Consider the following 25,173-nt stretch of genomic DNA (forward strand, 5'->3'; position numbering starts at 1 on the left):
GCTCTTTCTTCTGCTTGTCACTGCTGTCATGTCAGCGCCTCGTACGTCCCAAATACAAACTTCAGGGAGAGTTAGACCTTCTCAGCAATCTCATTTGGTGTTTAGTCAGAAGCAACATGAGATTTGTGACTAAAAAGAAGTGCCATGACGGGCAGCAGTCCCAGCATGTCAGCAGACTGGCTCACCTCCTTCCAGCACACAGTTTGCCTTACAACTGCTCCAAACTCTCATCATAAGACCAACATGTTTTTCCACATTTCTAAGCTTCAAGTGACAATCTTTTCCAGTGTACCTTAATTTATCATGTCGATTTAAGCATCAAGCCTTTCTATCTTACTTCCACCTTAGGTAGAGGTGACAAGAAGACTCAACTGCTGAGACATCCGAAAGCTGTGAGAGGACATATCCTCTTATGAGTAGACTGTGTGACCACATGTTCCAGTATGCAGGTTCCCATTAACCCTCAACAAACTGAGATGGTGAATACCAAATACACCTGATGGAAACATGTCAATTAAAAAAAAAAAAACCCTCCCATATATCACTAACAAAGGTTTTACGCTGGCATGAGGTGGTATTTCAGGTGATTTGAAAAAGCCATATATATCCAAACTGCAATTGGAAACCCTATTTTGGCTTTTCTAGGTCACATGATGCTATGGCTATGTGCTTGTCAGTAGAAACTGGCTCCATCAGGTATGATGCTGCAGGCGCTACAAGAGGTGTTACTGCATCGCTTCAAAAGTTGAGGGGATTAGCCAGAAGTTTGAATCAATAATTCCTCTGTGAAATAGTTGACTATAACCTTCAGAAATCCCTCATATGTGGCCGCTCCCACGTATAAGGGACTCGCCTTTCCATGATGGCTACATAACACGCCTACGTGACCTTGGATTGGAAATAATGACAGCTAGTGTGGTGGCTGCAATACAAATAAAGCTGCTAATGTTTTGAACATCCATCACCATGCTTCATGGAATGTTATCACCAGAGGAGAAGTCACAGAACATCAGTCAATGGAAACATAGTCATCTAAAAATTGTGTTTTATCAATATTTCAAAAATATCGCTTAAGTTTTGTGCAAGTCTGTAATGGAAACCCCCAATGCTGTCATATTTTCCCCCAGCCAAGTCCTGTGAGGGTCTGTGTAGACTGCTTGCAGATTTCTGTGTGGACCAAAGATGTTTTTGGATCACACAGACCACATGTGTGAAAATGTTAGCATATGCAGACCCCTGTACCTGTCTGCAGTACACATCCATGATCATTTTGGAATATAAAGACCAAGCAAGCGGAGACTAAAATGACAAACACACGATAGCAAACTGCAGGCCATAATTCACCAGAAAAGTAAGCCCCCGTGCATACCTGGTATTACCATGAGATCTGTATCTGATGCTTTATCTGCATCAGAAATTCACATGGTAATGCAGGTGTAAATGCGCACAGAATGCAAATCTGGAGGTGATTTGGCTCACAGTGTGATCAGACCTCAGTCATGTGTGAACAAGGCCTGTACAGTCTGACCACATTCTGAAGAAATAAGCAAGTTGAAAGGTCCCCTATTGGATGGTAATGGATGACAGCAAGGTGGAAACTGTTGCTTAAGAGCAGCACTGTGGTGGGACAGGACTGTCCTACAAAGGCCTCATTATCACATGTGGTTATCCAGACTGCAGGTTTATATGGAGACAGAATGGGAATGATCCAAATCATGTGCAAACAATGTAGAAGGCTGCGACAAGCTCAACATCATGTATTCGAACCGTTTGTTGCTGTCATCATTTTACATCATGAATGTGAGGAGCTAATTCATAGGCTGTTGGACATGCTTGAGTTTCTTGAGGACATTTCACCTCTCCTCCAAGAGGCTTCTTCAGTTTTTTTAAGATTATTTTTTTTGGCATTTTTAGCCTTTATTAGATAGGACAGATCAATAATGTTAAAGGGGAAGAGAGAGAGAGGGGACGACATGCAGCAAAGGGCCACGAGCGGGAATCGAGGCCCTGCTTTATCCACTCAGCCACCGGACGCCCCAGGCTTCTTCAGTTTTAAATGCACTGGTGAGGAGTTGCGGCTTTAAACCCAGTGAGGGTGTGAACCCTCACTGAGTCGCTGAGTTCACATTGAGTTGTTGACCCACCTGGACATCATGTGGGTCTCCAGGGTTAGGCCACGTTACGACAAGAACAGCCATACTAAAAATGAAAAGTCTTTCCTCTGTGTTTCTAAATTGCGTTCATATGATAAAATTGTGAAAACGATCCTCATGTACAGCGATCTGCAAAAGCAACCAAAAACCCTGCAGCTGGGCCAGCAGTTGGTGGTTTAAACTTGTAATGACAACACCATAGAAGAACACCACATGTATGTATGTAAGTGCAGCCATGATGTCATCGTTCTCACAGGATCCACACATTGCCAGGGCGCCGTTTTCAAAAGATTTCACTCTGGAACCTGGTTTCAAAAGTTTGTGTTTTCAGAACCCCAAAACGCTGCTGTCATGTGAATGAAAGGCCAAATGGCAACAAAAGTTTCATGTTTCATGCAAGAACCGTTGTCATGTAAGTGTCCAGGTGCAAATGGGTTTTAAGCTGTCTGTTGACAGTGTTGTTAGTGGCTGATAAGTGGCGTCGTAGTCCACCTCCTCTGTTTAGCAGGGTCGTTCCAGGTAAAGCCTGCGACTCCCCACCAGTCTGTTAGAACTGAAGAAACCTCTTGGATGAGAGCTGAATCATATTCAACTTAAGCAAGTCCAGTTACCTATGATTTAGCACTTAGAATTACCATGACCAGGATTTGTTACATTATGAAATATAACACCTTTACAATGTATTTAAAATAATTTTGTTACAGCCTTCTTTTCTCATATGACCACACTGCAGTTCAAGGAAAATTCCTGAAGCCGCGTCCACCAAGTTTCATAGTACAAAGAGTTGCTCCTAGTGAGAAAAAAAATCAGAGAAAATCTTGAAATTATGAGGTTTTATGAGGTTAAGATGAAAGTTGTTCACAAAGCCCCTAAGCCCCTAAAGCCCTAAAGTAAAAAAATGTTAGGAGTTTCTGAAGCAAAGGAGAACATGGCAGAAAGCCAAATGGGAAGGAGAAATATTAACACTACACATTAGATAGTGCAGGGAAAATGTTTGTGGTGGATCTGATAAGAGATGTGCTCACATCCTCCACCCAACAATATAAGGCTAGATATACAGTGATCACAACACGCCTAGTAAATACCAGTAAACTTAATAAATCAAACGCCTATCAGCATGTTACTGTGTCTGTAGCTGTGTTCTCAAACATTTTGTTGGTTTCTTTTAAAGTATGGCTCACAATTTATTCTATAGACATGTTCATAACACTGTGTCTGAACAGAAAGTAAATTCCATGATTTTTTAAAATTTTACTGCCTATTCTGTGCCCATTATCACTAACAGGACATTTTAATTTCTTCTATTTTATTGCTTAGCTAATCACTTTTGTCAGAATGCATTTTACCTAGCAATAGAGTCACCCAAACCTCCTCACTAAGATCAGAGCTTCTGTCATTTCATTGCTTATAGTTGCTCTGAGATTTTTCCGAAATCACTCCTAAACTAGAACTACCTCGAAGAAATGTTCAGGCTGAGTTTGGAGCTCTCAAAGAGGATTCTCTGAATGTTTGTGAATACAGTCCTAGTTAATGACAGCTTGAGGCTTCTCTAACATTGTACTCACAAAGTTCATTGCCGAGATCATATGTCAGTGTGACATCACTCAAACAGGTCTGACGGGTCTGAGAACACAAGGAGTCAGACATTCAGACGGGTTAGACAGAAGTTAATACTTTAACCAGATGATTTTAAATTATTTTATTTGGAGATTAAACTGAAAGTGAGTGCACCTGAAATGTTGACTATAATTCCAAAAAAGCTGCACAAAACTACAGTAAGTACAGCAGGTTAAGGTTGAAACAGGACGTGGGTTTGTTAATGGGGTCAGTGGTTCGATCCCCAGCTCCTCCAGGCAGCATGTCGAAGTATCCTTGGGCAAGATACTGAACCCCAAATTGCTCCCGATGCTGCGTCATCGGAGTGTGAGTGTGTGTGAATGATTACTGAGTAGCAGGTGCCACCTTGTATGGTAGCCTCGGCCACCAGTGTGTGAATGTGTGTGTGAATAGATGAATGTGACATGTAGTGTTAAAACGCTTTGAGTGGTCAGTAAGACTAGAAAAGCACAGTCCATGTACCATTTAACCGTGATGGATGTTTACTAAGGACAGCCCGATTGGAGCCGGAGGTTATAAAAACCCATGTCTACTGCAGAGTCATTTTACCTGAGTGTGAATGCCAATCGTACACATTCTCATTGCATTATAAAGCCAGATGTTAGCCGGTGTTAGCAGGTTTTTGTGTGCAGTGGGAATGAGCCTTTAGTGAGAACGTGTGGTTGACCCTGTTGCTTGGTATGATGCATTCTTTTAACAGATGTGATTTGTTGTCACAGACATGTCGTTTTGAGAGCCTGCGAGGTATGGACACCCAGTGGAAATAAAATTAAATGTATCACATTTTGAGACTGAAAGCTTTGCATGAGTTATCACTCTGCTGCACTTTCGTATTTTTCCAGTTGTCATTTTGTCAGTACTGTGTTGGGTGGGAGATATGAGGACAACTCAAATAAAATTGACCAAAAACATTATCCCTGCACCATCTAATCTGCAGTGTTCTGACTGTAATTAAGTATTTGGAGAATATTTCTCCTTCCTCTTTGTCTTTTTACCATTTTCTCCTCTGCTTCAGAAACTCTTAAACCTCTTAAGAGTCCTCCTCCCTACTCCTAACAGTTTTTCACCTTCTTACAGACTATGATGCTTTGTGAAAAACTTTTATCTTGAAGACTTTTCTTGGAATTTTGCCATCAGGGGCAACTCTTGTACTAGGAAACTTTGTGAATATGGCCCCTTTTTTTTAACAGACGTATTTTTGGTGATGTCACCGTGTTTCCAGATCTCAGCTTATAATGTTATTATAACTGATAAAATTTATGACCAGAGCAAGCTGAAAGAAACTAGAATGGTACTTTGACAGCTTTGTGAAAGGGCTCAAAGAATGTCCCCTGCCTACAGAGGGTCCTGGAATACTTCAACTTAATAAAACATGATGATCACAGTGGTGATAGGCACTTCCATCAATCCACAATCATTTATAAAATATTTCTTCCATGTGTGCTCCTCCGCACACCGTCACCTGTCCCTCCCCCAAAACACGCAGAACACACGTGTGTTCTCCTTCATGTTCACACAGCTCCGAGGCACGAACTACCTACACGTCGGACCTGTTCCCAGATCAGAATCAAGGAGAAAGAATACTTTGACTGTGGAAAAATACACTATGTGCACACACTATAATACACACCCACGAGCACACGTTGGCAGCAGCAGGTGGCAGATCAGTCTGTATCGTCACTCTCTGGCCTCTCATCGGTCCAATTCCAAATCCTCTTCTTCATCAGAGCGGGAAATCTGAGCTCAGATCAGTCTGTCAGCTTTCCCTACATGGAAGTATTTTGTAAAAGTAGAACGGTCCAGAATTCAGGTCAGGCGTCCAAAAGCCACATCGTGTTAATGTGCTGAGGACATGGCATCACAACTGCTGTGTATGCAGAAAGGCCGTGATTCTGTGTGCATATGTGTGTGTGTGTGTGTGTGTGTGTGTGTTTCTGTCCGAGAGATGTTTATGGAAAGAGATACAGCCCATCACTGTATTTAAATACAATGACATTAATTTGAATAGTCATCCTCATGCTAAAAGCTCAAATTCAAAACTCAATTTTCATTTGAGTAACTCCAAAACCTCAATCTGTCATGCAGCAGGTTGAAATATGACAGAAACTGAATTTAATGAGGGTTTGATAGCTGAATAGTTAAGGTGCCATATAACCACAACAGCCCTAAAGATGCTTTCAAATCACCACATGGTGACTGACTGCCTTCAGTCATTTCAGTAAGAGGAAGGCAACACAGGGATATCAGTTTGGAGCAAGGCAATTACCATTTTGGACTTCAGGCTGTTTCCACCTACATTTGGCCGATCAAATACATCACGGAAGCAGACAGAAAACTAGACAAAGCAGCTGATAGTGTTGGTGTCTGGTGACATGAGCTCAACATTCTGTTTCTCTGTATCAGTCTGGACTCTCTGCCGCCCCAAACTCTTTCCAGAAGATACAATCCTGTCCACACCATAGTTGGAAACATAAGCAGTCAATCAGGGACTGCTTTGTAGTTAATGACGTGACATGCAGGCTGCTGCTTGGTGAACAGAAATTGCAGCTCCTGAAGCAACAAGCACTAAGTCTAATATTAGCAGAGTAAACACAGCCATAAGTGAAGGTAACTCAGTAATAGAGTTGATCACAACAATTAAACTGCGCTCAGAGTTTTTGAAGAAAAATACTTTTTCACTGCTCTTGTGACTGGAATTGGCAAAAGCTTGATTTATAATCTGGCTCTGTTGGTGATAAAGGAGATGTTCCCCAGTACAAATCCAATGTTCATTGCTGTTTGGCCTGTGACTGGCTGATGGAGGAGCAGATATGAGAGGCTGCAAAGCTGAAGATCACGGCCATGCAGATCAGTGTTCACATGCTTCAGACAGACAACAAGGATGCTGCCAGCTGATATTCAGCAGCCCAGAGGCAGCTGGCTGCTGAAGGAGAAATGCCAAAATATGTTGGCAACACCAGTGTATCGTGAAATATTAATGAGGATTGTTGTTAATGAGAAACATGTCACATACAAATGGTAAAATATATATAAATTGTATGTTTTAGATCTACTGTTACTGTCAAGTTGACAATGTATTTGTGTTGTAGAGGCTAGTGCTAACAACAGGATTGGCTGAAGGAGTTTCTCTATCTAAGTGAGTAACTCCTGCACCCTGAAAGGGTGGCAGGGAGTCCAGACTGAACGACGGAAAGAAACACAAAACTGATCTCACCTCATCAGGATGGTTTTACAAGGCTAACATTCCCACCAAACCTGACTGCTAAATTGTCCAAATATGTGGAAATCTTTGTTAATTTAAGTGATTTTGTTGTCTTGCTTACAGTATGCAACTACGAGCACCTGCCTGTCATTGCAGCCGCAGACTGTGGCAGCAGCAGACACTTTTAAAAATGTAGCTTTTTTGGGGAAACGCTCCTGCAGAGAGGCAGTTGTTGAGGCAGTTACTGTGGGGTTTTGTGAAAGCCCCTGAAGTTTGAAGTAGCTGCTAAAACAGATTGATCCTGTTTGATTTAGTGCATCAGAAGTTGGAGAATGTTGTTGAAGCTGTTACACATCACTTTGGTTTTGTAACAGGAGAGTGTGAATAGACTGAACACACCTGCAGCTTACTTCACACTCCAGTTACTGATGGAATACCATTCACCTCCATCACATTAGGACTTTTCTGCTGCCAGCCTGTATACACTTGTCTTAATGTGGCCACTTGATTTTTTTTGTAATGTTTGTATCTTAGTGTGTATATGGATGCCTGCTCTTCCTGCCTTTTATTGTGATGCACTCAGGTTCTTATCTCTTCTGTTAATTGATCCACCTCCTTAAGCTCTGAGTTCTGTGCTTCAGCTTGAAAATGACATTCAAATGTAAATATAATCTCTCCTGGCACACATCTTTCCACAGACAGCTGACATCTGTGTATGTGTGTGTGTGTGTGTGTGTGTGTGTATTCAGTAATAAGTGGTGTGTATGAAGTGTGTCAGTGGTATTTCATTTTTTACTTGTAAACATTCAGTGAAGTCTTGGTTTCAGTGTGTTTTCAGGCATATGACTTCTCCAAAAACTCTTCTGCCTCGCTCTGTAGGCATCACACACTGGATGGGATTGCTGGGGTATGTTTGTGTGTATGTGTGTGTAGTCCTTAGCTGTCCACCACCTGGTGTGGCAGAGTGACAGAGGAGCCGTTGATAAATGAGCCTTGTTTGTCTCTTCCCTTTAGAAAATAAGTGAGCAGTTCTCCTTTCCCCTTCACAAAGATAGGGCCCCTCCTCACAAAGCGGAAGCCATACTCCTTCAGGATGTTGTAGCAGTCCTCCACCACCTGGGGGCAACACACACATTTGCAGAACAAAATGAAGTAGCAGCACTGAGAAGACAGTGAACATTTTGGTTACTGGACATGCACTCTTTTCATGCAAAACAAAGGAAGATCATTTAAAAACATTCAATAAATTCATATTGTGTTTGAATTTGATCTTTTGATCTTTGATCTTAAAGGGATAGTTACACACCAGTGTTTATATGCCACCTCCTTCCTGGTAGCATGTATAAACACTGGCATGCAGATACTAAGCGCGGCTCCCAAATTAGGAGGTATAGGCTGCAACAAGATGCGAGTGAAGTTTTTTAAAACAACTTGGCACATAGGGGCTTCAGGACACTTGGATTACTTCCGACAAGCAGTACGGAGACATTTTGTGGTTTTATTATGTATCTTTTTGAACATTTGAATCCTGATCCCCATTTGCTTCAATTATCTTGGGAGATGAGTGAAACAGCTTTTCCCTGTGAACCCCCGGCAGAGTTTTGTGGACTATAAAACTTATGACTTTCACATCAGCATGAAGGTGAGGAGATAGCAAACATTCCAGTGGCTAACTTAGCTTGCAAATATTTTGGGATGGGGACGGTGGTTATCTATCTAGCTAGTCAGCATAAAGCATAATCACTGGGGATTTCAAAGGCTGCAACAGTTTCTGTCCACTGTTTTTTTTCTTTTTGAAGCTTACAGCCTTGCAGATAGTAACCTTGCAAAATCCCCAATCTTTACAAATAAAGCATATGACATCCATCTGCCCTTAGACCCTCACATCGTCTAAGGGAAAACTCCCCCAAAAAAACCCGTGACTAAAAACTTTCTGACTTCTGACACATTGTCTTTAGTTTTGAGAGGGTGTCAGACTTCTGTCTTTAAATGCATTTTCAAGTATGCTATTGTGTGTTAGGCATTAATTACTTATGATGCGCAATGATTTTTATAAATGTATGAAAATATGTTACACTTAACACCAACGACAAAGCATTATGATGAATTATTGACTATTATAAATGCATCATTGTGTATTGCACTTTACTTAACACATACAATGATAGCTTATTATACTGCATGGACTCTTATAGCATATCATGAGTCCTTACTACAGCTGATTGTTGATGTGTGTGTAGGTAGGGGTATAGGTATTTATACATACATTATTAAAAGTCACATCTTAATGTTTTAGGACTGTTTATATAGTGTGTCAGTAAGCGTTATGTGTGTTTATGAGCATAGTAATAAAAACATTATGAATGCATTATAATTCACCATGAATGCCCTCATATTGCATCATAGATTGAGTGTCACCGAAAACTGTATAAACAGTGTTGAGTCATACAGAGAGCTGCCGTCAGGCTCAGAGCTGTACTCAGTACCTGGATGTTTCCCATGACTCCTGTGGACTCCATGCGACTGGCCACGTTCACAGTGTTGCCCCAGATGTCGTAGTGGGGTTTCCTGGCACCGATCACCCCTGCTAACACTCCACCCTTATTCAGCCCTGGAGGTAAGTGTTGACATATGACACAGAACAGGCTTTTATTTGAGAAGGTTCTTCTTAGACTTGTATATTTGATCGTGTTTTAGTCAGAAGCCTCCCTGTTTTCTCATCTGCCCTAGCTGTTGATGCAAACTCAATTTCTCCATGTTTACCTGCAACCTTGATAAAGCCGGTATAATGACCATTGTCACAACACTAATTTTGTCAATTTATTATGTCAGCTTTTACTTTATCTTTCTTACCTGGCCTTTATTAGGCATTTTTTATATATAAATAACACCAGGGGACCAAGCACACAAGTAAAACAGCGCATGCAAATGCAAACACACAGAAAAAAAGATGAGGTGGTAAGTGCGTACCAATTCGTAGCATGAAGTTGTTGAATGACTGGTAGTTGATGTTCATGAGAGTGACCTTCATGGCCAGAGCAAAGTCTGCCAGGTCTGCCAGGTGCTGCCAGCGCTCTCTGTCAGACTGCTCTTCCTTCTGTCACACAAAAACATGACATGATCATTTGGGAAGTCCAAGGAAGACCGGGACTCTGCACTTCATCATCACGTCCATTCAAAATCCATTCAAAATCAGCAGAGCCATGCAGTTATCTTCCTATATGATTTTTTATGTTGGTTTAATCATTCAAAGACACACACTGAAGACTACAGCAGTCATGTGACTAAACTGACCTTCATGCAGGTGTAGCCATTGCTGACGTCTGGGGTGACGCCTGAAGCTGCCATGTAGGTGCTGCCGATGGTCTTGATTTTTGTGATGCAGCGGAACTGAGGCTCGTCCAGCAGCTGACATGGACACACAGGGGACAGGTTAGGTTTGCACAGACTGAGGCTGCAAGTACAGGGACTCAAACACAGCCTCGCCTCTGTTACTTTGCTCAGGAGGAATTTCTCCTGCTCAACAAGTGTGTGAGCAGCACAATCTCTTCCACACACACACTAAAGCTCCTTAGATCTTTTTTTGAACATGCCAAAATAAAACTTAAGCAAGAAAAACAACAACAGAATGCTCATATATCATATATTATATTCAGTAAACAAACGTAAGTATTTAATGTCCGAAAAGGAGTAGGAGGAAGTGAATACTTATTAAATCCTACCCCATTTGTTCATTTTATTTAATAACAAAACAAATGTTAATTTTAAACATGAATATTCCCAGTTTCTGACCCAATATTTACCATATGCACCTTGATCTAATCACACAAGTATTTGGACACAAACAGAAACAGATCAATCTGAATAATCAGACACACACATGCACACACACACACACACACACACACACACACACCCACACACCCCACAGAGCAAAGAAACAAAAAGTCACACTATCAGAAGCAGCCGACCTGTCTTGTATCACATCTTAATATCTGTTTCCCCTTCTGCTCTACCAGCTCATATCATCAATATATCATTTTGGTAACGCTTTCTATGAAGACCGCATCTGTAATGCATTATGACGGCATTCAAAGTGAATTAGTTTACAACAAGTCAAGAGCATCCATATGACCCTTGCCACTTATAAATCATAAGTCAAATCTATAATGTTTTATGACTATTGATATAGTGTATCGGTAAACATTATGTGTGTTTATGAGTGTATTCATAAAGAATCATGAATGCATTATAATTCGCTATTAATGCCGTCATAATACATTATAGATGTGTTTCCATTATTTGTGTTTCCATTTTTTTTTTTTTTTTTCAGTTCCACACTACAGCTGCTCCACAAATTAACCCCTATGACTGTAATGCAATGATTTCCGACTGTTTCCTGAACAAACAAATTCCTCTCAAATCATGTCAACTTTCTTTCATTTGAAACAACTTTAGAATATTATTAGGTAGTAGATCATTTTAAGCTCTGTACATGATTTGAACAGTTTTGAAATCAACCACATTATTAAATTTAAGTGCTTTTAATTTGACAAAGAGTGGGTTTCGTGATTCTGTGTGTCATGTTGGGAGCGCCCAGCCACAGCTGCTTGTAAAACACACAGAGGCAGAATGAAGGAAGCAGCTTACACTGTCAAAGTCAGAGATGATCTCGTTGAGGAAGCGTAAGCATTCGATCCCTCCGTTGTTGATGCTCTCCTCTGTGTAGAAGTCGGAGAAGTTGGGAATTGAGGCAAACATGACTCCAATCTCATCGTAGGACTGGCTGTACAGCTCCTGCAGCGAGTCAGAGGGACAGTGCCAGTCAGACGTCAGGAAGGTTGTCGAACAAATATACCAAAAATGAATGTTAATTAATTACTCCCTCAGAAAAAGTGCTGGGATTCCTAATTATTCACAACACAGAGAGATCCTGACTTCTCCTGACTATTTTACAGGGGCACAAACATTTAGGGTGAAAAAGAGACAAAGATGCAAACCCTGTAGGGGGTGTGGGGCAATGAGTATTTGCTCTTTACAGCTATTGCAGCTGCTGTTTGGTGATTTGGTGAGCAGAGCCTAGATATGATGTTTATCATTTGATTTTAAAATCACTACAACTAAAAGAAAAAATGTAAAAAGGTCATTCAGCTTCTGTTGTTTTCAGTGAGCTTGCCATTTGCCCATTTCTTAGACAACATAATAAAGCTACTGTTACAAGTGTTCTGTTAAACTACATCACACATAACATGGGTCCATTTCGATCATGGTCTACATTTTTTATTCATATGAGTGATGCACTGATTGTTAAATTCTGGTCTGATACTATTTTCTTTTGTTATTTATTATTATTTTTTATTTCGTTGTTATTTATTTTCTCTCTTGTGTGATGTGCTGTTTTTTGTGTACTTTATGCTGTATTGTATGTCTGTCTTCTTTGTATCACTTTATATCATGTGCTATTGTGTGTATTAAGTTAGTTCCGGCTGGCTTCCTAGAGCTAAGGTTAACCAGCTTTTCCTCCTTCAAACTATTTAGAATGAATATCTGCTGATAACAATCGACTGGAGCATCCTTATCTGAGGTGTTGTATTTATGATCCTAGCTCAACCTGACTCTGGCTGCTTTAAGTAGAGATAGTGAGTTTATTGCACATGGGGAGATTTTATAGCAGCTGCACAAATCATTTATAAGCAGTGCTATGAAAACACGGGCCAGCAGTTGCTCAATCAAAACAACCAGTCAAGCTGATAAACAGTTCCAAGCTTGACACTTCTTCATATCAGCCAATTATGTTATTTGAGCACTACTGTAAGAGATTTTTTCCTCAGGCCATGCATGTAGACAAAAACTAATTTCAACTAACTGCCTGGGACTCTGTCTTCTTAGCCATCCCTCCTCCTCTGATTAGGGGTGGGTGATATATCAAATATACTCTAGGTACAGTGGCATATTCCTCGTGTGATATATAAAATGACTATATTGCAAACAGTGAGTATAAATTGTCACATCGTTTTTATAAGCCACTGGAGTTTGGGTTGCCTTGCTCTCTCCTAAGGCTCTCCCTCTCACAGATACACACACAGAGCAGGGCTTCTGCAGAGCTCCAGACTATTTAGTCACATTTTGCGACCACGGAGCACTACTGCAATATGCAAATACTGAACCAAAGAGCTAGTAAGTTAGTCAATTTGTTTCCAGCTTACAGAGAATAAATCATCAGGTTTTACGGCGCTGCGGTAACAGTCTAACTTATCGAGTGGTAGTGGCGGTTCTGTGAGCAGGTGAGGCTTTGTCTTTTTCTATCTGCAGAGCTCACATCGCGACTATTTAATCACATATTGCGACCACGAAGCACCAGTGCAAATGTACATTAATGTAATCTAATAATTTTTGTATTTTAGTAGCTAACATTAGTTTAAAGGCCATTCAAAAATATTGAGATATACTATATCGTGCATTGCGATATAGCCTGGAAATATTGCAATATTATTTTATAGCCATATTGCCCAGCACTAACTTGGATCTATACGAATCTCACAAATAACCCATTTTGCATTCAAAAAGGCAATTTCGCTGATGGGAAAAAGTTTGCACCACTGATTTTAGCAGTGTAACAGTGTTCACGCTGACAAGCAAAATGACATAACATGATTTCTGAAATTACTATGAGTGATTTATTCCTTTCACGTACACACACTGAGTGAGGTACCACAGAGCTGGTGAGGATCTTACCTCATCCCTTTTCTTGGAGCCCAGGAAGTGTCGAGCAACATGTTCCGGCAGCATGTTGGTCACCAGTGCTTCATTCCAGCGCCTCATCTCGTACACTTTCTCCTTCTGCTCATGGACCTCAATCTTCCACAGGAACAGGGTGCGGGCGAGCTTCTCCACCTTCAGACAGAGACAGGACTCATGTTCGTATTTGAGCAGTATGTGGATGTGCAGGCAGATATGACAGAAATCTTTTCTTAGAGTGGATACACTTACATGACTGCATGCCAAAAAGTGTACAGTGATTTGCTCAGAGGTGTATCTCTGGAAAAGCTTTCTAAAGCATCTGTTTTTGTGAACTAATCTTTATTCGCAAATGCCAAAGACCTGTATACACAAAAACACTCCCATGGACTGCTTGATGATAATGAATAAGGACAGGTATAATGTATGGTGGTCATTTGTGCATCATTCTTTATTTACACAGCTGCATGTGATCACATCTCCAAAGAGAGGGAATTTATCCTCAATAGTGCAGGCAGTGGATCACACAAGCAACACAATCTCAGGAAAATAGGTCTTAAAAAGAACAATTCAACCATAGTTTGAGTATAATAATGATCACTAAGATAAGTCAAACTGTATCAAGTTAAGGAGAATGGGCTTCCCATGGATTTGTTCCTAGGTGGCATGTTTGAGGAATTTTTAAAAAACAGGTTTTTTTGCTTTTTTATGCCTTTTATTTGACGGAAAAGCTTTAGCCTGAAAGAAGAGGAGAGAGGGGTCGACATGCAGCACAGGGCAGCAGGCTGGAATTGAATAATAAAGCACAAATGCATTGCATTGCACGGTTATAAAACCTGGAAATTGAGTTGGATAGTTGCAGTTTACATGTATTCATTCATTGGCTATCACCACTCTTAAGGTTTGAGGGAGGCTGGAGCCTATCCCAGCAGACAGTCATTCACACTCACATTCACACCTACAGCCAATTTAGCTCCACCAGTTAACCTGCATGTCTTTGGACTGTGGGAGGAAGCCGGAGAAAACCAAGACAGACAGAGTTGTAATTACAGAGTAACTGTAGTACCTTAAGAAGATAAGTACTGAAATACATTGCTAGATAAGCTGGATGCTTAACTGTAATCCTGTCAAAGGTAGAAGTTGAAAAAAACTGAGAAGATGGAAAGAATAAATGTTTTGTATTACCACTATCATGACAGAAATGTAATTAATAAGCAGAACTTTTTAACATTTGAACTCCAAGCAGGAAACACCATCACCATCATTGATCTTAAAAAAGCTTTTAACAACATCAATCATAAAATCTTGGGATGGGGTGGGAAAAATGGAATGGCATAGCGAGAATAGTTTCCAATTGAGTGAAAAGTTATTTTTATTTTAATTCTATTCTAAGATTATTTTTTGGGCTTTTTTGACTTTAATGGACAGGACAGTTTAAGCGTGAAAGGGGGAGAGAGAGAGAGGGCGACATGCAGCAAAGGGCTGAGGCCAGAATCGAACCTGTGGCCGCTGTGGCGAGGAAACAACCTCTGTATGTGGGGTGCCGCTCTATCCACTGAGCCACCAGGCGCCCCAAGTGAAAAGTTATTTAAGTAAAAAAAAAAATAAAACAGTGCGTGAAGTTGGGCAACTATACTTCAACATGTTTGAACATTGCTTATGGCATTCCCCAGGGGTCAGTTTTGGGTCCTAAACTATCTATTTTGTACATAAATGACATATGTAAGTTATCAAATGTCTAGAAGCTGGTCTTGTTTGCTGACAATGAAAATATTTTCTGTTTGGGGAACAACATAGATCAACTATTGGAGAAGATCATTACAGAAATTAGCAATTTAAAAAACTGGTTTGATAGTAACAAATTGTCACTGAATTTGAGCGAGACCAAAATAATGATATTTGGTAAGTGGGGCTAATATTTGGGGCGTATACACAGGTGCAGGCTCAGATTGCTGGGGTTAACATTGAAAGGGTTCACCAAAATAAATTTCTTGGCGTCACAATAGATAAAAAAAAACATGTACAGAACAAACTATCAAGAAGCACCTCAGCATTGAATATAGCAAAGAATTTACTGGATCACAAATCACTCCACATTTTTTACTCTGCACTTGTCTTACCATTTAAATTACTGTGCAGAGGTCTGGGGCAACACCTGCAAAAGTTCATTGCATTCACTGATCATTCTCCAAAAAAGAGCAATAAGAATCAATCACAGTGTCAGATATCCGGATCACACGAAAATATTTTTTTTAATCCAAAATTTCAAAAATTTATGGATCCTGTGGAATTGCAAACAGCACAAATAAGATTTAAAGCTAAAAATTATTCCTTGCCAGCAAATGTACAAAGAGTGTGTACAAGTGTGATCAATGTGGAGGTTATAACTTAAGGGGAAAGTTCAATTTTAAAATTCACAGGGTACAGACAACTGTAAAAAGTTTTGTTAATTTCAATCTGTGGTGTCAAATCACTGAATAGTTTAAAGATAGAGTTAAAGCAATGTTCAAACATAAGCCATCTTAAAAAGATGTACTAAGATATGGCTCTCATGAAATACACAGGTGAACATATGTGGGTAGCATTATTTTCTTTTTTCTATGTCTTCCTCTATTTTTGTAAATAACAATGGAAACATGTTTACATATACTTATATAAAGTTTCTAGTTTTATATAGTTACATATCATTTAAAAAATTAAATCTATATAAAAATGGAAGCGGGTCAATCATTTTTCAATAACTGATAGTGAAGGCTGGGATTTTAAAAGTTTGCACTTCTTCCCACTCCTTTTCAGATATGTCTGTATGTTTGTGTATGTTTATATATTCATTTTTTCCTTTCCTTTCTTTTACATGTTTGAAATACATTTCAAACACGTCAGTTCAAAAGATCCTGTTCACAGTGTCCGATTTTCATGGAAATGCACAGCCGCCTCAGCCAGCATCCTTACAGTACCTCCGATGTGCACAAAGGTGCAAGGGTCTTATCTTAGATGGCTGCAGCTTTAATTTCTGATTGTTTTGGGAAGTAACACCATCACTGCATTGCTAAACATGCAATCGTTCTGTATGCTGTTAAAATACAATGAGCACAACAGACATTTACTTACATGTCGGGAGAAATAATAGAAGCTGACCATCATTATGAAGATCATAATTGTCATTGTGAACTTGGAGGGCACCAGGTATGACCTGCAAAGAACAACATTGACAGACTGACAATTCCTGCTGGGATACCAGTTTTTAAAACAATGTATGTCACCAAACACCTGACATGAAACTACGACTCAGCCGAAATACTTGAGCACACACCAAGGTTTGCATTTTCAGTTAATTGTTGGATTTACAGATAGAGTTTGGGTGTGAATGTGCTACATGAGGTATAACATTTCACACAGATGGTGCTGCGCTCTGTCTGTCCTCACCTGTAGTCCTGGAAGCGGTTCATGTCGTAGCGGTCGAAGATGTCCCTCCAGCTGTAGATGTTGACGATGCCGGTGGCCACTGTAATGAGCAGCATCAGTGTGAGCTTGACCATGTGACTGACCTGAACCAGCATGGTCGTAGCCATCAGTGCCAGCACAGCGATGTAGCTGTAATATTTGGGGTTGTCCAGGCAACCGTCAGTGTTGGACCAGGGGGAGGAAGAGGAGGAGGAGGAGGAGGGAGAGGAGGGAGCCACTGTGGAGCTGCTTGGGTCTGGGACTCGAGGCAGACAACTCAGCTGGACAGTGGAGAGACACAAAGTCATTATGACCACTATTATTATTATGCTTTGCAGAACAGTGCTCTATCAGGGTTCCTACATTTTACAGTAAGTTAGATGTTTTTTTAGCTCTCTTTTTATTGGTTTATGTACAAAAATAAAATACACAACCAAATGAACATGAAGACCTTTCAATCTTGTAAAAAGAAAAAATACATAAACAGATAATTAAACAAAGAAACTGTATTAAAAGATAAAGAAATTAAAGAGTAATGTAGAGTTAACAAATAAATAGGTAGGAAAAAAGGGGGGATAACTAAATAAATAGAAATTATAAAATAAAATAAGGGTAAGGCAAGTTAGATTTAAGAGTTTTTGTGACTTTTTAATGTCACCGAATGAAACTTCAGACCAATATTAAACTGAAGAAAAACAAAACATGAAACATATACTTATATAGGGTTAGGGAGAATGCTGTAACATTAAAAATTACTTTTTTGGTGACTTAGTTAAAACAGAATAAAAAGATGTTACCTATTTCTTTGAGATTTTACAGTGCATCCTCATAAAAAGAAGATTTATAAAATTCTTATTCCTATGTCTTAGTACTTTTTTATTATAACTTTCAAAAGATCAATTTAAGACATTTTATTACCAGTTAAAGATTTATTTTATATATTTTTTAAATTTACATCTTACACTAACACCCCAAACACACCAAAACTGGGCACACTCATAGAGTAAATGCAAATCCCCACTCTGGTTTGGCCTTTTGCAGGCGAAAGAAAAATCAGAAAGCAGCTCACCATGTCCATGATGTCGGCCATGGTGAGGATGAAGATGGCTGCCATGGCCCAGGTGTTTCGAGCCCAGCGGGTGTGGTCGATCCAGGTGGAGAAAGACACCAACTTCTTGGGAAAGACCTGACACAAACACCACATTCATTAGGAATGAAACAGCTCATTCTTTAGAACTGCTGCAATTTAGTGAAGCCTACAAACCAAAACATTTCACACTAAAGCTAAATCCCAACTACTTGTTATATAGTGATGGGCTTCAAAAACATTCTATCAAAATCAAATTCACTTATGACATCCAAGTCCCTTTAAATGTCTTCTCAAATTCCATGAGATTTACCTTCCAACACAGAGACATCAACACTCATCTTTTGCTGGCTGAGAAAGCAGAATAACTTAAGTTTTTGAGAGAAGATCTATATGAACAATCTTTGAATCATAATAAATGTAACACTTTTGACATTTAATAGGAAGGTGTAGGCATCAATATAGATATTACTGGGTCAAAGTAAATAAAGAAATATGACAGAATATATGAAATATTTTATATCTGCCTGAACAAAACTTTACACTTTTTTAAAGTCAACACCCCGTTGAAATTATGAAGTTGCAGCCAAAAACCTCCAGCAAACCATATCACAGCACGTGAATATTACCTGTGCATGCTCTGATGCTGATAAATTTAGAGAGGTTCTAATGGAGGCATGCTTAGGTGGAATCTCCAAGTTGGAGATTTAAAAGGCTGTACTTATGGACTTTCAGTAACACTTTTCATTTTTTTTCTTAAGAGTAAGTATCTAATGTGTAATGCGCATCTGTCTATGTTTAAACAGTTATTTTTGTACATTGGTCTCTCTTGAAAAAGAGATTCTGATCTTGACAACCACTTTAAATAGGGGATTAAATAAATAAAAAGCACAACATTGCGAAAAAAAAAATCTTGCGAGAGTGGACACTGTACCCATGTATGATTTGTGGTGGAGGGAGATAGCTAACACTACATCTGGAGAGGCTGACATTTTATAATGAAGACAGGGGAGACATGTTTAATAAGATATGGAACCCTGTAATAAAACTCCCTCAGGGAAAATACTAGTATGTTGTGTCAGAGATGTTAATAACTTGCTGTGTGCATTTCATTTTTTCCTTTTTTTATATGTATTTATTTATATACTTTAAAGTATGTCTTTGTATTTAGTTTCATGACTACTGTTTCAGATGTGCTGTGCTGGTTTAAGGTTTTTCCCTTTGTTTAAAAATTGTATTTTTATTTTTATTTTTATTTTTTTCTGTGGGAGGGTTTTTTTTTTAGTTGTTGCTGATGGTATTTTTGTTTGCTTGTATTAAAAATACCGAAAATAATAAATGTATGGTTTTTTTTAAAGAAGAAAAGGAATTAAACAACCATCCGGTCCATGTGTAACCAAAGTGAGAGCTGTGTCCGCATACTCGGTGTGAAGTCATCAAGTGTGTTCCCAGTGGGCGTTGGCCTCCGCAAGGGTTGCCACTTGCCTCTGATCCTGTTAGTGATTTTCATGGACAGGACCTAAAGGCGCAGCCGGGGGGGAAGGAAGGGGTCTGGTTTGGGGACCTCAGGACTGCATCTCTGCTTTTCGCAGATGATGTGGTTCTGTTGGCTTCATCACACTGTGACCTCCAGCATGCACTGGGGCGGTTTGCGACCGAGTGTGAGGCGGTCAGAATGAGAGTCAGCACCTCCCAATCTGAGGCCATGGTTCTCTGCTGGAAAAGGGGATTGTCCCTTCTGGGTGGGGGGAGAGTTGCTGCCCCAAGTGAAGGAGTTCTAGCATCTCGGGGTCTTGTTCACGAGTGAGGGTAGAACGGAGCGTGAGATGAACAGGCGGTTTGGTGCAGCATCTGCAGTAATGCGGGTGCTCCACCGGACTGTTGTGGTGAAGAAGGAGTTGAGCCGGAAGGTGAAGCTCTCGATTTACCAGTCCATCTATGTTTAATCCCTCACCGATGGTCATAAGCTCCTGGTAGTGACCGAAAGAATGAGATCGCAGATACAAGCGGCTGAAATTATCTTCCTCCGCAGGGTGGCTGAGCTCAGCCTTAGAGATAGGATGAAGAGCTCAGACATCTGGGAGGAGTTCAAAGAAGAGTTGTTGCTCCTTCGTGTTGAAAGGGGCAGTTGAGGTGGTTCCAGGCATCTGATCAGGATGCCTCCTAGGCGCCTCCCATTGGAGGTGTTCTGGGAACGTCCTACTGGTAGGAGGCCCCGGACCCAGTACATGCTGGAGGGATTACATATCTCGTCTAGTCTGGGAATACTTTGGACGAGCTGGAAAGCGATGCTGGGGAGAGGGACTTCTGGAATGCTCTGCTCCGCCTGTTGCCCTCGCAATCCGGCCCCAGATAAGCGGAACAAAATGGCAATTATAAGAAGTCTGTTACATAACTTTCAATCACAGTTTCAAACAAAGAGATGCTTCTGAAAATAGCATCAACAAATATGCTCATATCATCTGCCTGTGTTCATCAGTCAGACAGTAAGTCATCATTTTGACTTGATGTACTTCTAAAAGTGCATGTGGAGCTAATAGCATGAGTGATGGCTACATCCCAGTTGCCTGTCTCAGTAGCTTTATAGCATTCCAGAGACCTGGACCCACGACACCTAATGGATTGCAAGCATTATTCATATTATTAGTTACACCTGCATCTGTTTGTTCTGACATGTCAGAGAGCTCTGTGTGTGTGTGTGACAGTGTAAAGTGAAGAGGATCAAACTCACACACATGCTGCTGTTAATGGAGCATGATGTGTTGATGGAAAAGGTACTGAGGGCTTTTGACACGGTGATATTTGATGGAATATTGACGAGTCCTGAAGAGCTGTGAGCATTATTTACAGTGACTCCGCATTTTGTCAGTCCATGTGATGGACTGTCTGACTGCGTGCATGCTGCTGACTGACCCCAGCTGAGCCCAGCCTCACAGCACCGCTCAATACTGGCCTGTATATCAATACATCTGAGTTTCCATGACGAGGAGGGATCAAAAGCACTGCTCCATGCCCCCCCCCCTTCCCCACACACGAGCTATCAGTGTTTATGTTTCCAAACAGGGTTGAAAATGAAAGAAATATATACAGTATTCTCAAAACTTTTAATCATTCGTCTGAGGATATTTTCTAGAAAAACACATCTCAAAATATACTTGTGTGACTGTTTATTTTAAGGAATTACCAACTAATGAACTGTCAGCAGGCTGGCTTCTCTATGTCTGAGCATAAGGGAACACAGTGGCTATGGTCGAATACCTCTTTTTGCTGCGGAAGGTTTCTAACTGAGTGAAATGAACCGGAAGTACCTGAGCGGCTGCCATGATGAGAGCTGTTCCAATTCTCCTTATATTAAGGGAAGGTGCATCAATGCGTCCATTATAATCTCCTTTAGCATAGGATACCAGACCATCCTTTACCAAAGGAAAGGAGAGAATCCGCCCCACAATTTTTTGCGGCCACAACTTTTGAAGAGACACACGACGTAGGCTATTTGGGGAATCAGCTGTTTCATGACATCACAGATCCACAGTCTGTATGAGCTGAAACAACTTTAACACACTATCATGTCAACATGGAGCTGTTAACTAATCTGTGTGCTGCTTCTTAAGCTGTTATATACACTGGCTTATAATCCAAACTTTGCCCTGAATTTAGGCTATAGGCCTATATTTATCAAAAAACATATTAGTTATTGTTTTGTAAGATCAGAATCAGCACATTAGCCAGAGTACGAAGGGATGTTTTAAGACAACTGATGTCTTCAACTCATCACGTTTGAAACGTTAGAATGATCATATGTACAATAGTGGATGTAACAGGTCATGCATATTTCATATTAGGCTATTTTCATGAAATCATATAAAGATTCATGACAGTAAATATGAGGGAAAGGAGGGTGAGTGTGACAATGTTACATTTTACTTTTGTGACTGGGAGCCAATATTTCTTTTTATTTTTAATTCTCACCTTGGTAAGGATGTAATATTTTTCACCGGGTTGTCCTCATTTAGCCTTAATAACATGCATTAAACTACGTGGTGAGTACACACGGAGCGAAGTAGGCCTGATTAACATAATGATAACAATAATAATATTAATAGTAATAATGATAAGCTAGTCATGATCATAATTGTAATACTCAGAGTTTAAGGTGCACTTTTTAAGATCCACATTACAAAGGGTCTGAAGAAAGCAGCAAATAAAGTTTTTAAAAGAAAACACAAATAAAACAATTATGAAAAAAAAAACATTTTGCTGCATGAAAACCAGTCCAGTGAGGATGTGCTTTTTGCAGTCCATCATGTGAACATTGTTTCATCACAGCTGATCCATGTCAATAACATCACAGAGCTAAGGAAAAGTGGTTACAAAAGGAAATTATTTGAACCTTTTGACCGCAGCCAGTCTGATAATAGAGGACAGGTCATGTTTTCTGCCCTCATTTCTGCCCCATTTTACTTCAATTCCTATTAATGAACGATTATTTTTCTTTTTGCTCTTTTTTTGTGGTTTGTGTTTTGCCCTCATAATTCACTGAAACCGTTTCATTTGACCATGGTGTGTTGGAGTGAAAGAAACATATGATTCATTATTATTTGTTAAACTTTCCAGCATTATATAAAAATTAAAAGCTCCATCTTAAACAAACTTAGGTAAATTTAAGCACATTGTTCTGACAATAGGCCAACATCTCCTGACTGCAGGACTCTGACTTCAACTTCTGTGAATCTTCTGTGCTATTAATAATTTTGATTTTGATTACTGAGGAAAAAAACAACATCTTTTGAGTAGGCCTACTTCTCCTATAGCTGCCAACAGTCCACCAACATTCCCAGTTAGAGAAAGGGTGAAAATAAGGTAATGTGCTTGTGGCCCCAGGCCCCCAAAAACATTACATCTGCCCCTGGTAATAATAATGAGAGCTCAGCGGGAGCGGCTGGATGAGACACAAAGCGATTGGTCCTGGTGTTTTTAAATAATTCATCCAAAGTCTGATTAAAGCTGAAACTAACACAAAGTAGTCTGTAGATGTCTAAAGGAGGCACTTTTCACCTCTGCAAATGTGTCTGTTTCAGACACTTTGGTGCTCTGAGGAGAAGCTCTGCTCTGCTTGTCTCTCTCACTGCGCTGCTGTCGGACCATCAGATGTTTGATCCGCGATAATTAAACGCTGTGGAAGCTCATACGACTCAGTTGTCAAACACTCAGTGCTATTCTTATTATCATTGGCTGTTCGTTTTGTCTGTCAAAACATGGCTGGAATGTGTTCTATCGACATTTTATCAACTACATCTCATATTTCAATCGAGGTAAAGTTATATTGCGATTGATATTGTTATAGTATGTTGCCCAGTCCTACATTAGGGTTATTTCTACCCTCTCCACCAAATATGGTCACTTCTGACTCCAAAAATCCAAGATGACAAAAGCTCAAAATGCCAGACTCTAGCCCACAAACCGGGAGTCCAAAAACCAATGGGTGACAACATGGTGCTGAGTGGCCCCCCAAACATTTTCTAATTCACAATAAAAATAAAGTGATTCACGCTGGGAATTGTTTTTGTAATTTTAGTATACATAAGGTGGCAGAGTGCATAAAACAGCATCAAAATAGAGCTTGTTATCAAAAAAATGCCAGTGTAGGAACCCCCGCACCCCCAACAGAGGTCCAAGCTAAGTCCCTAATGTCCTAAAATCCTAGAAACATCCTAAAATCCTCAAAATGTCACAAAATCCAAAAGCCTAAATTCCTAGAAATTACCTTAAATACTAGAAATGTCCTAAACCTTAGAAATGTCCTGAAATCCCAGAAATATCCTAAAATTCCAGAAGTGTCCTAGAAATATCCTAAAATCCTAGAGACATGTATGGGGCTACTACGACTGGCCCCAGGCCTCCTGTCATTTTTCAACAGTGGCCCCCAAGCAAAGTAAGTTGAGTACTTCTGATCTCTGGTTCTGTCACCATATCTGGAAAAGGTGTTGCTTCCTCAGAAGTGGTCTAATCCGGTCGTGAAAACATTGACAAACGTTTGAGTGTGAAAGGAAAAAAAAAGTGCTATGACTCACTCTGGGGAAGATGGCGGCCAGGGAGCAGATTGTCAGGACGAGCAGGAGGACCTCTCCCACTGCAAAGGTGATGTAGTTGGCAATCAGCCTGTTTCACAAGACATGGACACACAGAGGAAGCTTGAAAGACATATCACTGGTCAACAAGTCCAGACTCTAACATCTGTGTTCAGTCATTCACAGCTGCATGCAGATGGAGCAGAAAACACTTCAGGGAGTTGGGTTTTGCAAAAATGTCTGAGATCTAAAGAGTGGAGGATCTCCTCACAGTGCAGACGAAATCATTATGTGGACAGGAATGTTGAGCCAATTTTTTTACTTCACCCAGGTAAAATATAGTGTGAACTCAGGGTTTTGTTTTTTTGGTAGAGTGTGGTGACAGAGTGTGACATAAATGGAGCATGAAAGGTGTGAGGTGAGTTGTGGTCTTGAGAACTGACCAGGGGTCTATGAGAGCCTCCATGGCTGCAGTGAAGAGGAGGACCACACAAGAACAGCAGAAGGCCGCTCCGCTCTGCTTCTCCTTCTCCACGGAGTAACGAGTCTCCAGCTCTGGATCCACAAACCTCAGGGAGAGCCTGTTTGTGTGCTTCCCCTTTAGACTGATGACACAAGAGACACTCAGGACACACACTCACTGTTTCATATTGGAAAATATATAATACATAATCATACAATGTATTGTTACACCACTGAAAACTGATAGTATCTGCTTTCCCTTCACAGTGTGTTGTACAGTCAAAACTATGTACAGCTTTTAATGTGTTGCTTAAATGTTCTAAACATAGAAATACAAAGTTCAAGTTGGAGCGACTTCCCAATAGGAACTTGGATTTTCAGAATTGACCATTCGTCAGATCA

The 25,173-nt window shown here is 40.2% G+C and overlaps 1 protein-coding gene across 1 annotated transcript in view; it reads right to left on the bottom strand.

Annotated features, from left to right (window-relative positions):
- Positions 1-4,146: 4,146 nt before the first annotated feature.
- Positions 4,147-25,173, bottom strand: part of adcy3a (adenylate cyclase 3a) — a 50,764-nt gene continuing 29,737 nt past the window's right edge. Inside the window, exons 11-21 of the mRNA XM_042490203.1 lie at positions 24,753-24,914; positions 24,313-24,400; positions 18,224-18,340; positions 17,137-17,435; positions 16,822-16,903; positions 13,708-13,866; positions 11,623-11,769; positions 10,267-10,380; positions 9,943-10,069; positions 9,459-9,583; positions 4,147-8,088 (exon numbers count right to left, since the gene is read on the bottom strand). Coding sequence (XP_042346137.1) covers positions 7,909-8,088; positions 9,459-9,583; positions 9,943-10,069; positions 10,267-10,380; positions 11,623-11,769; positions 13,708-13,866; positions 16,822-16,903; positions 17,137-17,435; positions 18,224-18,340; positions 24,313-24,400; positions 24,753-24,914 — 1,600 coding nt within the window. The 3' untranslated portion in view covers positions 4,147-7,908. The remainder of the gene's footprint in view (positions 8,089-9,458; positions 9,584-9,942; positions 10,070-10,266; positions 10,381-11,622; positions 11,770-13,707; positions 13,867-16,821; positions 16,904-17,136; positions 17,436-18,223; positions 18,341-24,312; positions 24,401-24,752; positions 24,915-25,173) is intronic.

The sequence above is a fragment of the Plectropomus leopardus genome, chromosome 7 (assembly GCF_008729295.1).
Source record: "Plectropomus leopardus isolate mb chromosome 7, YSFRI_Pleo_2.0, whole genome shotgun sequence".
Taxonomy (NCBI): Eukaryota; Metazoa; Chordata; class Actinopteri; order Perciformes; family Serranidae; genus Plectropomus; species Plectropomus leopardus.